This window comes from Aotus nancymaae, unplaced genomic scaffold (genome assembly GCF_030222135.1).
Source record: "Aotus nancymaae isolate 86718 unplaced genomic scaffold, 86718_ANA_hifiasm-v0.15.2.pri h1tg000108l, whole genome shotgun sequence".
In the NCBI taxonomy this organism is placed as follows: Eukaryota; Metazoa; Chordata; class Mammalia; order Primates; family Aotidae; genus Aotus; species Aotus nancymaae.
Window position 1 is genome coordinate 7,371,983 of NW_026988523.1, and position 16,729 is coordinate 7,388,711.

A 16,729-nucleotide genomic window follows, 5' to 3' on the forward strand; every position below is an offset into this window, starting at 1 on the left:
AGCAGCTAACATGCATTAAAAGATGTTAATTTTCTTTCAAGGTGGTATCAAGAACATAATTTTATTCCCATTCATATCTTTCTCTCTCTTTGTTTTCAGTGTGTATTTTCTGTCATACATGACCAGGCAATTTGAGTAGATTAGGATGTTGGGAGTTTTGTACAGGGAGTGAGGGAAGTTAACATGCTTGAGGCATGAGAGAGGAGTTGAAGGATATAATTTCTTTCTGTGCTCCATTCAAGATAAACCTCTTTTTCTCTCTCCCTCTCTCTGACTCAGTAATTCATTTCAAAGATGTATTCTTGGCCGGGTGCTGTGGCTCACGCCTGTAATCCCAGCACTTTGGGAAGCCGAGGCAGGTGGATCACCTGAGGTCAGGAGTTTGAGACCAGCCTGGCCAAGACGGTGAAACCCCATCTCTACTAGGAATACAAAAATTAGCAGGGCACGGTGGCAGATGCCTGTAATCCTAGCTACTCAGGAGGCTGAGGCACAAGAATCGCTTGAACCTGTGAGGTAGATGTGGCAGTGAGCCAAGATTGCACCACTGCACTCCAGCCTGGGTGACAGAGTGAGACTTTGTCTCAAAAAAAAAAAAAAAAAAAAAAAAGACATATTCTTTTATTGCTATTTCTTTCCACCTGCTAATAGCACCCTCCTTGTAAAACAGAGACTTGATGGCAATCTTGATCTCTCTCTTCTTGCTCAGTTTAATAATCAAGTTTATACGCTGGGGTACAAAATAATCATAAATCAAAGTTGAGAAATACGTTTCTTCCATTGTACATATGATCACAGATTTCACAGTTTCTCTTGTAGTAAACACTTTTGGAAGATATGCAAAGTGTGACGTATCTCTGATAGGACATGCTGAAGCCGGAACATGCCCTCTATATCTTTGGCGAGTGGATTCACCATTTAGACATACTCTGACGTTGTTCTTTTTAATTTACTTCTCAGTCTTTTTGCATTGTTGGCTTCACGGCTCCTCCTCTTGAGGGAAGTTATGAGGTAAATTCAGTTCCATATATTGAATACCCAGCATGATTCCTGGCAAAATGATGCTATAAGTGCTCTGTAACTCTTTGGATGAAAACCAAATGAATGCTGAATGTAGTATGGTATGTATCTGTCTAATAAGAATAATGTTCCAGGCTGGGCACAGTGGCTCATGCCTGTATTCCCAGCACTTTGGGAGGCCAAGGCAGGCATATCACCTGAGATCAGGAGTTTGAGACCAGCCTGGCCAACGTCTCTACAAAAAATACAAAAATTAGCTGGGTGTGGTTGTGCATGGCTGTAATCCCAACTACTTGGGGGGCTGAGTTAGGAGAATGGCTTGAGCCCGGGAGACTGAGGTTGCAGTCAGCCAAGATCATGCCATTGCACTCCAGCCCAGGCAACAAGAGCGAAACTCTGTCTCAAAAAATAAAATAAAAGAATGCTCCTTATAGAATGAATTTTCTATATTATTCACTATAAAGAATTTCTTTTTAACCACATCAGTAATATGTCCATAAGTTACAGGTCATTACCTGGAAATTGAAAATACTTTTATGAAAAACTTCTCATTATGATGTTTATTGTATAAGGATCTTACTTAAGTTTGTATCACCTTTGATGAATATATCTTCAACGTGTGTACTCTAATAACAAATTACCAGATTATTTTATGATTGGTAGAGTTCATAATTTTGCAAGAATTGGGCAAATCTCACACACAGGGACAGGTGGAAGAGCATTCCCCCAGGGGAGCTTTAAAGGAATACATTCTGGCCCTGTGGAGAATTGCCTTCTCTTCAATTCCAGTGGCATATGGTTAGATTTGGGCAAACAAATGCTATGCCAAATATGGCATTTATTGTCTCAGTTCAGATGCCAGGCCAGGCTGAAGTTTACAGCTGTGTCCTGGTTGAAATTCTAAAACAATAGGAGTCTATTCTCTTAATCTAGTATACCCCTAATCTAGAATGATGGCATTATTGGCATCTAGAATTATTTTCTTTCCTATTTTATAGGATGATAATAAAACCTATTCCCATAGGGCTTGTGATGAGCAGACCTGAATTCCATTCTGAATTGTCAAAAGTGAAATAAAAAAGCTTTCGCCTATGTGGTCTTAGGTGGCAGAAATGTAATTATAAGTAAGCCGTAATTTATTCTAGGTATACTAGTGTTTGACCCTAGTGAATGAATGGTCTCTTTATAAACTAGCAGTAGTAGCGATTTGATATAATTCTTTCCAAAAAGTTTCTAGCTGGCCAGGCTAAGTCCTCATGCCTTTGGTAGTACAGCATATGGACATTTATCTTGGCAGTGATTACATGTAAGTATAAAAGAAATACTTAAAATGCAATAAAATGAGCAAATCTGTTTCAGAAGACTAATGTTTCTTGCTAATCATAGAGTACCTAGGATACCATGCATAATGTTGGTCATCGAAACTGAGGAAAGCTTAACTATTATACTATATTGGATAGGCCTAATCTAGAAGTATCTGTATAACCAGAGTCCTGTCCTTTCCTCTTCTCTTCTCTTCTCTTCTCTTCTCTTTTCTTTTCTTTCTTTTCTTTTCAAGATGGAGTTTCACTCTTGTTGCCCAGACTGGAGTGCAATGGAGCGATCTTGGCTCACTGCAACCTTCATCTTCCGGGTTCAAGCGATTCTTCTGCCTCGGCCTCCCAAGTAGCTGGGACTACAGGCATGTGCCACCATGCCTGGCTAATTTTGTATTTTTAGTAGAGACAGGGTTTCTCTATGTTGGTCAGGCTGATCTCAAACTCCTGAGCTCAGGTGATACGCTTGCCCTGGCCTCCCAAAGTGCTAGGATTACAAGCGTGAGCTAGCCTCCAAGAGTCCTTTTCTAAGAGGTCTTACCTGTAGCCTCTTGCTAAGGATACCAACTCTAGGCAGATACATATAGGTGGCCATATTCTATATTGCATGACTTTACCATCTTGACCACATCTCAGAAAATTTGACCTAAAGCAGTCAGGTAGCTTGAAGGCTGACAGATTTAATGATCTAGTACATGTGTTTTATCTAACTGATGATAGTGACATAGTGGACTGATCAGATGGTCTCTCTTAGGAAATGTTTAATTTGAAATAGCATTATTTTGATAGCCAACACCAATTGCTTAACCAGAAAAAAAAAGGACAGACAAAAATGACATGAGTCAGTAGAAGCCATGAATAAGCAAGAGTGACAAGTAAGTAGGAGCTAGGAAATGAACTTTTTTACGTGTGTGTGTGTGTGTGTGTTGGTGGGGGTGAGGGTAGATACAAATATTTAAATTATATCTGTATGGGAAGAGGATGGTCAACAAATTATTGCTGCCAAGGGGATAAATAACTAACTACATCATTACTTATCTACTGGATTCTGAACAACTTGAAATTACAACTTGAAATTCTCCGTCTATGTTCCTGTACTCTCATGAGACCTGGTTAAACAACTTTCCATGAGCTTCCATAAGGCCTAGCCACACAACATACCTCTGTTCCTTATTTTCATGTGAAACCTTACAATAACTGTTTCCAGTTACCCCTCTCACATACACATCCACACACAGATACTTGAGACAACTTTAGTGAGTCTTTATTCTTCGTAGTCAGAGGATCCTAGTTTACACAACTACTCTATGAGTTCAATGTTTTTTATTTTGGCTCTGTTGCCAAGTCAAGGACCAATGAACAATACAGTTTTGTGGCCACCCAAGAACATACTGACCTTGAACAAGAAAAAGGAATGTATATAATCCTAATTGTTTAAGAGAGGTGATGTATTATAGGGAGGGCTCAGAGAAAGATGGCTAACATGAATAACCATGTTGCCACTGAGGAGACTACACAGAAATGGGCATTTAGCAAAACAGCATCAGAACAATATTTTTTCGTTCTCCCCTAGTAGATTATCAGTTCCTGAAGCACTTATCTTGGTATCTCTCACCAATTCCCAGGAGAAGGCTTTGTATATAATAGGTGAAATACTATTGACTGTGTAATATGGCCGAGCTATGGTTCTGTCTTAAGGTTTAGAAACAGCTTTGAACTGCCTGGTAAAAATATTTTTTCAGGCAGACTAAACTGAACAGAAGAGGAGACACAGGTTAGAGACAAGAGTTGTATTTCCAGAAACTTCTGGTAGAGGTAGATATAGACAGTATAGAACACCCAAAAAATGATGGGAGGAATTTCAAGGAACTAGATAGTATATGCATAATGTTGGTCATCAGGACTGAGGAAAGCTTAACTATTATACTATATTAGACAGGCCATTCTCATTTAGGGGACTAAGGACCGGAACATACTGTTATCTAGAACATCTGCAGAGCACAGAACAGCATAGCCTTTGGCCAGAAAGCATGACAAAGAATATGGGATAGAAGAGGAGAATTTGCAAAAGATAAATTCTAGATTCTGATTTTAAAATGACAGAACAAAGATTACAGCATTATTTTCCTTCTTCCTTACAAATTATCCAGCTGCACGAAGAGAACAAAATGGTGGAAACTTGAACCCCTATCTTCAAAGAAAGATACATGTGCAACCCCAGACTACAAAATGTGATGAAGAATGATAAATGCAGTTAAAAATGCTCACAGCTACAAATCTCACACAAAGCTGGCAGAACTTTCTAGGGGGCAAAACCAATAATGCCCAATTTAGATTATGGGATAGGATTTGTGGACGGGCAGTAGGAGCTTTCTTGGCCTTCCTAGAGTATAAAGAAGAAGGAGGGGGCCAGGCACAGTGGCTCACACCTGTAATCCCAACACTTTGGGAGGCCGAGGCAGGTGCATCACCCAAGGTCAGGAGCTTGAAACCCCATCTCTACTAAAAATACAAAAAAAAATTAGCTGGGTGTGGTGGCAGGCACCTGTAATCCCAGCTATGTGGGAGGCTGAGGCAGGAGAATTGCTTGAACCCAGGAGGTGGAGGTTGCCGTGAGCTGAGATTGAGCCATTGCATTACAGCCTGGGCAATGGAGTGAGACTGTCTCTGAAAAAGAAAAGCAGCAGCAGGATAATAGACTTAATGAGGAATCACACAGATAAGGCGGAAGACATGGAAAAACATGAAGAAAAAAGTAGAGATTATATCTTTATTATCAGACAAGATAGAATATAGAGGAAAAACTTTAAGTAAGGCAATGAGGGATAATTCAAAGCAGCAGTAGGGCATTAAGCATCCATAAAGCAAAAACTACAGAAAATATAAAGAATAATAGTTACATAGTAGTGATAAATGTTTATTCACTTCTGTTAATTCGTAAGAGATCAAGTGGACGACAACTAAGAGAAAGAAAACTCAGGCTGGGCCCGGTGGCTCACACCTGTAATCCCAGCACTTTAAGAGGCCTAGATGTGTGGATCACAAGGTCAGGAGTTCGAGACCAGCCTGGCCTGACCAACCCCGTCTCTACTAAAAATACAAAAATTAGCTGGGCGTGGTGGTACATGCCTGTAATCCCAGCTACTCGGGAGGCTGAGGCAGGAGAATCGCTTGAACCAGGGAGTCAAAGGTTGCAGTGAGCAAGATGGTGCCATTGCACTCCAGCCTAGTGACAGAGTGAGACTCTGTCTCAAAAAAAAAAGTGGGGGAGAAAGAAAGCACAAAAAAATAAAATAAAATAAATGAATGAAGTAAATATTTGATATTTGTCAAGCTTTGTATCCTGAAAACTAAGGATGTCAAATTCACGAAAATGGCTGGACACAGTGGCTCACACCTATAATCCTAGCACTTCGGGAGGCCGGGGCAGGCAGATCACCTGAGGTCAGGAGTTCGAGACCAGTCTGACCAACATGGAGGAAAAAAAATTTTTTTACAAAAATAGACCATAAAGAAAATTTCAGAGAATTTCAAAAGGTGAAGTAAACATATACAGCATTCTCTGATCTCATTGCAATAAAACTAGAGTAAAGAAAAAGAGTATCACCTGGACATTTTAAAATAATTCTTAGATCACAGAGGAAACCAAACAAGTTATAGAACATCTCAGACAAAAGCATAATGAAAACACTACATATTAGAACTCGTGGGACAGAGCTAAAATAGAGTTCAGAAGCACTTATCTTAATGAAGAAAGAGAATAACTGCATTAAATATCTAACTCAAAGTTAGACAAATTATCAATAAACATAACGCAAAAGAAGGGAATAAAATAGAAGTTAATAAATTAGCCAAAAATTGATCAGATAAATCAAAAAGCTGATTATGTTTTTAAATAGGATATTAAGTTAATAAAATCAAAAAGTAGACAGGAAAGAGCATAAACAGAAGTAATGGGGAAATGATAGAAATAGAGAATCTTAAGAAAATGTTTTGCTCAATCCTGTGCTAATTAATTTGAGAACCTGAAAGAAATGGATGATTTTCTAGGAAAGTTGAAATGATCAATACTAACCTCAGATAACTAGAAAATCTAAACTGTTTGTCACAGAATAACTTTCTCTCTCTTTTTTTTTGGATATGGGAAGTTCTTTATTTTGTCATGTGAAACCATATAACAGCTGCCTAACCACAGTGTAGATATCAGTAGAAGATGGCTCAGAAATAGCAGTACTAGTGATTCAACTAGTGACCATTATGACAAAAGACATGAAGTTTTCACTGATTTACAGAAGTTTTAAAATGCATTTTAGCCAGGCGCGGTGGCTCACGCCTATAATCCCAGCACTTTGGGAGGCCGAGGTGGAAGAATCATTTGAGGTCAGGGGTTGGAGACCAGCCTGGCCTCAAACTGTGGTGAAACCCCTTCTCTACTAAAAATCCCAAAAAATTACCCGGGCGTGGTGGTGGACACCTGTAATCCCAGCTACTGGGAAGCTGAGACAGGAGAATCAGTTGAACCCAGGAGGCAGAATTTTGCAGTGAGCCGAGATCGTGCCACTGCACTCCATCCAGCCTGGGTGACTGAGCGAAACTCCGTCTCAAAAAAAAAAAATGCGTTTTATATTGAGTAGTTATTTCATGTTTTCTTAAAAGAATTATTGTGTTAAAACAAAAATAAACTAGGTATAGTTTGGTCACATAACCAATCTATATTCAAAGACATGCTTACAACTTTTCCATTTAGTCCATTTTTCTGTTTTCAGCATTACTACAAATGCCTCATTCCCTCATCATGTTGAATTCTTCAGCATCTCCTATTTCAGTTCCAGGGGCATCTCTGGGAAGTAGTGATGCCTATCTTCCCTCAGAAGCACACTGATAACCCTCATCTACACACAATTCATACCTTTTCCCTCTTCTGAAGTGTGCTGCATTTTGACACAACAGAAAATACACACTATTAGGATTTGAAAACCTAGAATCTGGGCCTGGTTAGGTCCTAAACTACAGAACCTTAGGTCTTATTCTCCCCTGGCACCTTTTTCACCACTGCAAAAGATAATTTATATTTGCTTTGTCTTTTGTAGTCATTTATTTATCTTCATGGTATCATTTATCTTCATGATAACCCTTAAATTTAAGTAAGGTAGCATTATGCTCATTTTATAGAAGAAATTCAGTCTCAAAGAGGATACAGTCTCCCAAATATCCCGCAATACTAATACATGAGGCAGCGCTAAACTCACACACTGTCACTCAAGATCCTAGGACTGCTACATGCTGTGCTAATAAGTTTGCTAAAATGGAGGAAGCGGCAATTTCTCAAGTCCCTCTCAGTGATCCTGTTCTCTGCTTCTACTTGCCAATTTTTCTCTCTTCCCTCAACTGTCGTTAACATCTGAAACTATATATAATCACCAGATTTCATTTACCATAGTTTTTATTTAATTATTCTTTAAATTTTTCTATTTCCATGTTAAATCCAGAGAAATGTTACTTTTCAAAAGTTTCTACTGCTGCCTGCCTCTAAAGGCCATGGGACTTACCTATTTGTCAAAACAAAGATTCTCAACATTTTGTAAACATCACTAATTAGTTTTTATAACTGTAAAGACAATTATTCTATACTTAAAACCAATTCAAAATAAAATAAATCCTCGATACTTCTTATTTCCTGGAGTAGTAATTTTAATTAGATTCTATTGGTTCGTAATTTTCTCCTGTGTGCCTTTATTTGGGAAATATTGTTAGTCTACCTCGCTATTAAGTCTCTTTCCCTAACAAGAAAATGTCAGTCTTAAAGAGTCAGGAAAGCTTTCACTTTCACTATCACATATGAAGAATGAACTAAACACCCAAACTGGAAAGTAAAACTTAAATGAGGGATTCAGGACATTTCCCAAAGGGTCATATGACCAATTTAAAAGTTGGTATGATGTGCCTAAAATAACACATTAACTCTTTTACTTGTAATAAAGGTAAAGATGTACTCATTAGTCATGCTGATATGTACATATGAAATATGCCTAAACCAAATTAAAAGAAAATACATACTACGGCAATCCTGAAAAGTCAGGGGCTCAATAAATATTAAGAGTATGCTCTCACAATTAGAGAGCATTAAACACTTGGTAATTAACATAATTTAATATGCAAAAAATGAGAAAATATGCAGGATGAGGAGAACACATAGGACATTTCTGTGATTTTCTTCATTTTGATTGTATTGCTTTTTTGTCTTCAGGAGGGAAGATTTTGACTTCAAAAGTAACAAAATATTTAAGAAGGAAATTCCCATCTTTCTGTTCTAAATGGTATTCTTGGGCTATTTTCTCAGCAGTCCATATTTCTGGATAAAGTTTATGATTATTGAGAAGTGTCAGTGCTTCTACAATGGAAATTTTGCCTTTGGGAATGCTCTTAATATTTATCATATCAAAGTCATGGCCGAAAGGCAATCTGAATTCCTTTGTCTCTTGAGGTGTTTCAGCAGCTTTTACCTGCACGGAAGACACAGTGTCTTTGGAATCAATATACACGTCTTTTAGAAATGATAGCAGCTTGTCATCTTTATGAGCAATCTCTCCCTTAATTTCTGGATATAGACTAATCTGCTCTCGCAGGAGGCTGTTGGTAGAGGGGTGCCTGGGAACAGGAGAGGGCTTCATCTTGCTGATTTCCCGTTTCACTCGGTTCTCTAGGTTGAAATTCCTGATCCTGCGAGTCATCGCAGCCCCCATCTGCTCATAACATGATGCCCTCAGGTTCATGCCGCACGTGGGAACACAGGCGCAAGAAACCTCCAGGGCACCCGAGAATAACTTTCTTCTACTGAGGCCTTGGTGATTTAACAGGGGAATTCTACCAAACCTTTCAGGAATAAATCTGTCCAGTCCTCCCAAACACATACGCTTTAATAAATGTGGATCTCTCTGGAAGGACACATGAGAAACTAGTAAACGGCTATTATTCCCAGGGAATGGAACTGGGGCTGAGGGGCATTATTAGAAAGAAGTCTTGCCTTTTCCTGTATATCTTTTATGCCTTTTCTATTTTGTACCATTTGCATATGGTACTCATCCAAGTATAAGGAATTTAGAACATCTTTGTTTTACATTTGAACAAGTTGACAACACTATTTGACGTTTGTTCTTATGTTTACCTTAAGTTCTCAGTAAATGTAGTAGGTGTAATTTCTTAAATACCTCTCTCCCGCAAAGATGTCCACCGTAATTCCTGCAACCATCATGAATGTGATGCCGTATTACCGATTCTGTGATTATGTTATGCGATATGGCACAGTTGACCTTAAAACAGGGACATTCAAGCCTAGATTATCTCGGTAGGCCTGATGGAATCATATGAGCCTTAAAAGCAGAGAGCTTTCTTTGGCTAATGGCAGGAGGGAAAATCAAAGAGACTGGAAGTATGAGAAGGATGCAGTGTGCAATAGCTGCTTTGAAAATGGAGGAGACCACTTGAGAAAGAAGGCAAGTAGCTTTGAAGAGCTAAGGGCAGCTCCCAGGTTACAGCTAGGAAGGAAACTAGTCAAATTCCTGAAACTTCAAGGAACTAGCTCTTTCAACAACCTGAAAGAGGTTGAGAGTGGATTCTTCCCCAGTCTCCAGATAAGAATCCAGCCCAACAGGCATCTTGATTTCAGCTTTGTGATACCCTGAGCAGAGCCCCACAGAGCCTACGTGGGACTCCTGTCCTACAGAGATGTGAGATAATAAATGGATATTGTTTTTAGCTGTTAAATTTGTTACATAGGAGTGGAAACTAATAGAGCAAAATTACGTCCTAAAGCTTGGATACATGTGGGCTTTCAGAGGCTTTAGCGATGGGAGCCGTATTCCCTCCCGTCTGGGTGTGGTGGGTGGTGCCAGAGCAGCTGCAGAGCGCGTAGGACAGGGTCACGTGTCAGTCGGAGGCCACATCATTTCCTCTGGTGCCATAAGTCGAATATGCTCTGCTGTCTTTTCACTACTTCGATTTTGTGGAGAATGCATTTTTATACCTGTCTCAGTCTTTTTCTCTTTTCAGATTATAGTCTTAGAAGCAATTTTTTGGCATTTCTGTTTTAAATAATGTTGTATTTTCAATGAAGAAGTTGGCATTTATTTTTCCTTTTTTTTTTTTTTTTTTTTTGCTTTTTCTTTTTGAGATAGGGCCTTGCTCTGTCACCCATGCTTGGAGTGCAGTGGTGCAGTCACCACTTACTGCAACCTTGACCTTCCAGGTTCAAGCAATCTTCCCATCTTAGCCTCCTGAGTAGCTTGATTACAGACTCCTGCTACCCGGCACAGCTTTTTTTTCCTTCATCTTCTTTTTGGTAGAGACAGAGTCTCCCTGTGGTTGCCCAGGCTGGTCTCAAACTCCTGGGCGACAGCAGTCCTCCCACCTCAGCCTCCCAAAGTGTTGGGATTACAGATGTGAGCCAGCACACCTGGCCTTTGCTTTGGATATCTTAGAAAATTAACTCCTACCTTTCTAAAAATTCCTGGGTTTATGTGATTGGGATTTAAATGGTCATGAGAGAAAGTCCTGATATGATAGTGCAGTCAAGTAACACTGGAATTCTTTGACTACTTTAGTTTATCTAGAGTTTTACTTTAATTAACCCAATTTTGTTCCATTGACAGTTTTATCCAAGACTTAAGAAACATAGTTTACCTTTTAAGTTGCTCTATACCAGAACATACCTTTCAATTAATTCTTTTAATTTAACAGTGTGGGAAGCCATTATTTACTTTTTATTTAATTGATTGTACTTTTGTACACTTTTACCTGGAAAAAGTAACTTTGAGAACCACAGAGAAGAAACATCTGTAAAGGTCACTGAAGAGTGTCAGAGGACTCAAGAGTGTGGGGAATTGCTTCTGTGATTCCCATCACTTTACATTCTGCGTAGAAAAAGCACTCAACAGAAATGCTGCAAGTCAGCGTCAGGAGTCCATAGCATCATTATCAAGTGCAATAAGACTATGAATCTCTGATACTGAGTTTTTATGCTTTTTCTTTTTGCCAGTAAGTTACATGGTCCAGTTTTCCTTTCTTAGATGACTCAGAGGCTTGTTGAAAGCCTGCTGAGGTCAGGGAATGCTTCTGCCTTATATACGGTGTATAAGTTATAAAAAGATTTATCTATGATAAAAGTGGAACCTGGCTGGGCATGGTGGCTCACGCCTGTAATCCCAAAATTTTGGGAGGCTGAGGCAGGCAGATCACTGAGGCCAGGAGTTCAAGAGCAGCCTGGCCAACATGGCGAAACCCCATCTCTACTAAAAATACAAAAAAATTAGCTGGGTGTGGTGGTACATGCCTGTAATCCCAGCTACTTGGGAGGCTGAGGCAGGAGAATTGGTTGAACCTGGGAGGCAGAGCCTGCAGTGAGCTAAGATCATGCCGCTGCACTCCACCCTGGGTGACCAGAGTGAGACTTGGTCTCAAAAAAACTTTAAAAAGTGGCCAGGTGCAGTGGCTCATGCCTGTAATCCCAGCACTTTGGGAGGCCAAGGTGGGTGGATCACAAGGTCAGGAGTTAGAGACCAGCTTGGCCAACATGGTGAACCCCCATCTCTACTAAAAATACAAAAATTAGCTGGATATGGTGGCGTGTGCCTTTAATTTCAGCTACTCAAGAGGCTGAGGTAGGAGAATCGCTGGAACCTGGGAGGCGAAGGTTGCAGTGAGCCAAGATCGCACCACTGCACTTCAGCCTGGGCGACAGAGCGAGACTCCATCTCAAAAACATAAACGAATTAAGAGTAATAATAATAAATGAAAATAAAAAAAGGAGAACCTATGAAGGAAAATTTAAAAAACTGATTTTAATTACTGTAAAGGAGTGTCGCTAGTAGAAAAATGTTTCTATATTATTAGGATAATCAAGTTTCTTTAAAGATAATATTGATTATTTTTAGCAGAAGTTTCTTATTTATCTTTAGGAAATGGAATTAAATGTTTTACTTTGTTTTGTTTTTAATAAGATCTTTCTAAAATGAATGAAACTGTATTATTGCTGATTCCGTTGTGCATTGAGGCATTTAGAGTAGCAAAAATTATACTAATGGTCTATGCCAAAACACATAAAATGGCTTTATCACTGGTCTCAATTATAAAAAGGTAATAATTTGCATAATGTGATAAGAATACCACTTGAAAGAAAGGAGGCTGGGTTTTTGTTTTGTTTTGTTTTACATCCAATAAAATATGACTGACATCATCTAGTCAAATTATACTGAACTTTATTTTCTGTGTAAACCATATTTTACAAATATTATTTTAAAAGAAATTTAAATCTGCTGGGCTTAGGTTTCAGAGTTATACATAACTCACAAGTGAGCTGTGTGAGGTGAGTTCCTTAAAAGTCATACTCCCAGGTCTCATTTCAAAGGCTAGCTTTGTTCCAAAGCCCAACCTTGGCTCTGGTAGATTATTTTCTAAGATAATTCTTGATGAGCTTTGCTAAAGAAAGGGAGATATGGTACAGATCACCTCAAAGTCATGTGTGGCTCTCTCTTGCAGTTGGGGTTTTCCTCTGGCATGTTTATCTTCTGAATAATGCTTCTCTTAGGCTAAATATAGTTTGAACCCTCTACCTTGTAACAAATGTGACAGAGGAATGCTGATGGTCAACAATGATGTACAGTCCACAGAGATAAAGAAGCATAATGAATGTCAGATTGCAGGCTGCCCATGGTACATCCAGCATCAGCATACGAATTTGCTTTAACTAATTTGGATCTCTGCACTTTGGGACAGTATTGCAAATAGGTGGCATAATAAGCTTAAATAACAGATTTCTGTCACTTAAATAGAAAAGTCTCAGATTTGTCACAGTAATATTATTGACCTTATGATTTTGTTTTTATTTTTTGTTCATTGACTTCATGAATGGTTTGGCAGGAAAGCAGGTAATACAGTTGCATACCTTATACTACATATGTGCTGAGGTTAGAGAATGTCACAGAGCTGTGCCCTTATTCCTAAAACACTAAGGGAAGTGCCTTACTATGTTTTATTAAGCAAAGACCTTTCATTGTAAAAAGTGAGATTATTCCTTTAGAAACTATATAAATTACTGAAAGGAATTGTGAGCAATAATATGTTTTGGATTCACAAACGCCAAATGCTCATCTCACTGGATGACTATTATTCTTAATATTTTTCCATTACCTAGTTTTAACTCAGGAAATCAGTTAGACCCTTAAGGGCCTAAGCAAGCAGGAAATGTGATAGATTTATAGATTCCACCAGTGAATTAGAAATACCTTTTGCCTTTTAAATTATAACTGCAGTAGACTCAATATAAATGCTTTTTTTTTTTTTTTTTAGACAGAGTCTCACTCTGTCACCCAGGCTGGAGTGCAGTGGCATGATCTTGGCTCACTGTAACCTCTGCCTCCCAGGTTTGAGTGGTTCTCTTGCCTCAGCCTGTTGAGTAGCTGGAGTTACAGGGCACACCACCACATTGGCTAATGTTTAATAGAGACGAGGTTTTGCCATATTGGCCAGGCTGGTCTTGAACACCTGACCTGAAGTGATCCACCCACCTCCACCTCCAAAAGTGCTGGGACTACAGGAGTACACCACCACACCCATCCCATAAATGCTTTTTTTAAATACTCCCTCTTCCTTTCCTATGTAAACCCTTTTCAAATTCTATTTTCCCTGTGATCACAAAGAACAAATTACATAAAACCAGGAAGCCTGATTTTATATGAAGTGTGGAAAGTCGAATTACCATTAAGCCTAATTCTCGTAGTAGAGATCAATCCGTTTCCGGCGTTATTCTGGAGGGTCATAGCAAGTCTGAACCAGACAGCCAGGTAGACCACTCTGATGGCCTCATTCAAGCTTAGAGCTTCTCCAGTCTAAAGACACTGGAGGAAACTTCTTCCCACCTTATTTAGTCCAAGAGTTCAGTTGTGTCCTGTAGAACACTAGGAATAACTGTATCCTAGACATAAACCAAGGACAAGACATGCTTTTAGCTTCCATTAGGGCCTTTGCTTAAGAGTTAGAAGGGCTACTTCGCGTCTTAATTTTGCCGCTGAATAGCTATGTGATACAGGGCCTTTGACATAAGCAATTAAGTTAGAGGACTCCAGAGGCCCTGCCAGCTCTTACATCACATGAGTCTAAATTCCGCCTGTGATTTCATAGGTTCCTGAAGTAAGCATTCCATTTTTATGGGCCTTGTTTTCTGCCCCTATTAAACAAAGACTTGGCTCTTGAGAGCCTCTTAAAAGCAGGTTTTCAAAAAGAAAGGCTCAAGTCAAAGACACTTTTTTTTTTGAGACAGAGTTTCACTCTTGTTGCCCAACCTGGAGTGCAATGGCACGATCTTGGCTCACTGCAACCTCTGCCTCCCAGGTTCAATCGATTCTCCTACCTCAGCCTCCCGAGTAGCTGGGATTACAGGCATGCGCCACCACGCCTGGCTAATTATGTATTTTTAGTAGAGACGGGGTTTCTCCATGTTGGTCAGGATGGTCTTGAACTCCTGACTTCAGGTGATCCACCCGCCTCAGCCTCCCAAAGTGTTGGGATTACAGGCATGAGCCACTGCACCCAGCCAAGTCAAAGACATTTTAAAATGGATTGAGATTAAAAGGTATTTTTTGTGTGTGTGGGGAATGTGGTATGAACTAATTAATTTTTATTATGTATAGAAATTTCAGTTTGTGACCAGGCACGGTGGCTCATGCCTGTAATCCCAGCAGTTTGGGAGGTTGAGGCAGGTGAATCACGAGGTCAGGAGTTCGAGACCAACCTGGTCAATATGGTGAAACCCTTTCTCTACTAAAATTACAGAAAATTAGCTGGGTGTGATAGTGAACACCTATAATCCCAGCTACTCGGGAGGCTGAGACAGAAGAATCACTTGAACCCAGGAGACAAAGGTTGCAGTGAGCTGAGATCGCACCACTGCACTACAGCCTGGGGACTCTGTCTCACTTAAAAAAAAAAAAAAGAGAAATTTCAGTTTGTTACTATAGACTACTTATAAAAATGTGAGTTCTTGAGTTTTTCATTCTGCTGCCCCAGATGTGTAGCACTCTGCTTTGTACATAGGAAACATTTAGCAACTTGTGTGTTCTCTTAAATTTAACTGAAGTACCACTTGAAAAGGTAAAGTTGTATGAACTGCTTTTTAGTATTTGAAGTTTCTTTAAGCCTATTTTTAATGATGACTTGGTGTTCATGCAATGACTTATTTTTGTTTGTACTGGCAGAGCATAGCTTTTTCAATTGGTCAGTTAAAATGGAAAGACAACTCGTGCTCTTATTTTTTAAATATTATATAGTGCCCCATACAAATGCACTCAGATTAGACTGACCAATTAGACTGACCGTAGGATTACCTGGGCAGTTTTAAAATACAACTTGAGCAGAAGCATCCAAAGGCCAACCACTATGTTTTACTGGACATACCTTTTGCTTTTCTATTTTATTTATTTTACGTTAAAAGTTAGACTTTTGAGGCTGGGCATGGTGGCTTGCGCCTGTAATCCCAGCACTCTGGGAGGCTGAGGTGGGCAGATCACCTGAGGTCAGGAGTTTGAAACTAGCCTGGCCAACATGGCGAAACCCTGTCTCTACTAAAAATACAAAACTTAGCCGGATGTGCTGGCACCCACCTGTAATCCCAGCTACTCCAGAGGCTGAAGCAAGAGAATCACTTGAACTCAGAAGGCAGAGGTTGCACTGAGCCAAGGTCACGACACTACACTCCAGCCTGGGAGACAGACTCTCAAAAAACCAAAAAACAAACAAACAAAAAAAGTTAGATCTTTGGGTTTAAAAGCCCCAAGATAAACACATGAGAAAATCTTTCACAATTTAAAAGTTTAAAATGTACTCAGCACACCCTCCTTCCCACCCCACCAAACAACAACATCTCAAGTTAATCAAGTGGTATACGATGTCAACCTAGAATTCTACCGCTGCCCCAGAGAAGTTCTGTCTGCCCACCGTCACCTGCTTTTACAGGTCTACACCAAAAACAACTTCCCTTGATAGGAAGAAGTGACTTTGTTCAGAGCTGTAAAATTATACCCAGCACCTCCCTTGTTCTTGTTCTGTATGAGTCCCAGGGCCTGAGAGCTGCAGTTTGTGAGACTTTGGATTGTCATACCCTGCCACACACCATTAAAGACATTATTTTTCTCTCTAGGCTTTGTATCTGCTTCCTTCTTTTGCTACCCTCTCCATTTCCTATTTTCCTCATTTTAAAAAAATGAAATTTATTTTTGCTTTTTCAGTTATCTAAGACTTAGGCTTTCATTTCCCCATCTGTAAATCAGGAACTACATAATAATCTCTAAAGCCAATTCCAATACTCTGTGAAGTCATGACATCTTATATTCATGAGTAAACAG

General features: G+C 39.5%; 2 protein-coding genes across 8 annotated transcripts in view; one reads left to right on the forward strand and one right to left on the reverse strand.

Moving 5' to 3' along the window:
• Window positions 1-16,729, forward strand: part of RABGAP1L (RAB GTPase activating protein 1 like) — a 726,923-nt gene that overhangs the window by 580,362 nt on the left and 129,832 nt on the right. The gene's annotated exons all lie outside the window — the stretch shown is intronic.
• Window positions 8,552-9,079, reverse strand: LOC135272167 (NADH dehydrogenase [ubiquinone] 1 alpha subcomplex assembly factor 4-like). Its single transcript, XM_064370340.1, has one exon. It carries the CDS (start codon window positions 9,077-9,079, stop codon window positions 8,552-8,554), a length of 528 nt encoding a protein of 175 aa, XP_064226410.1.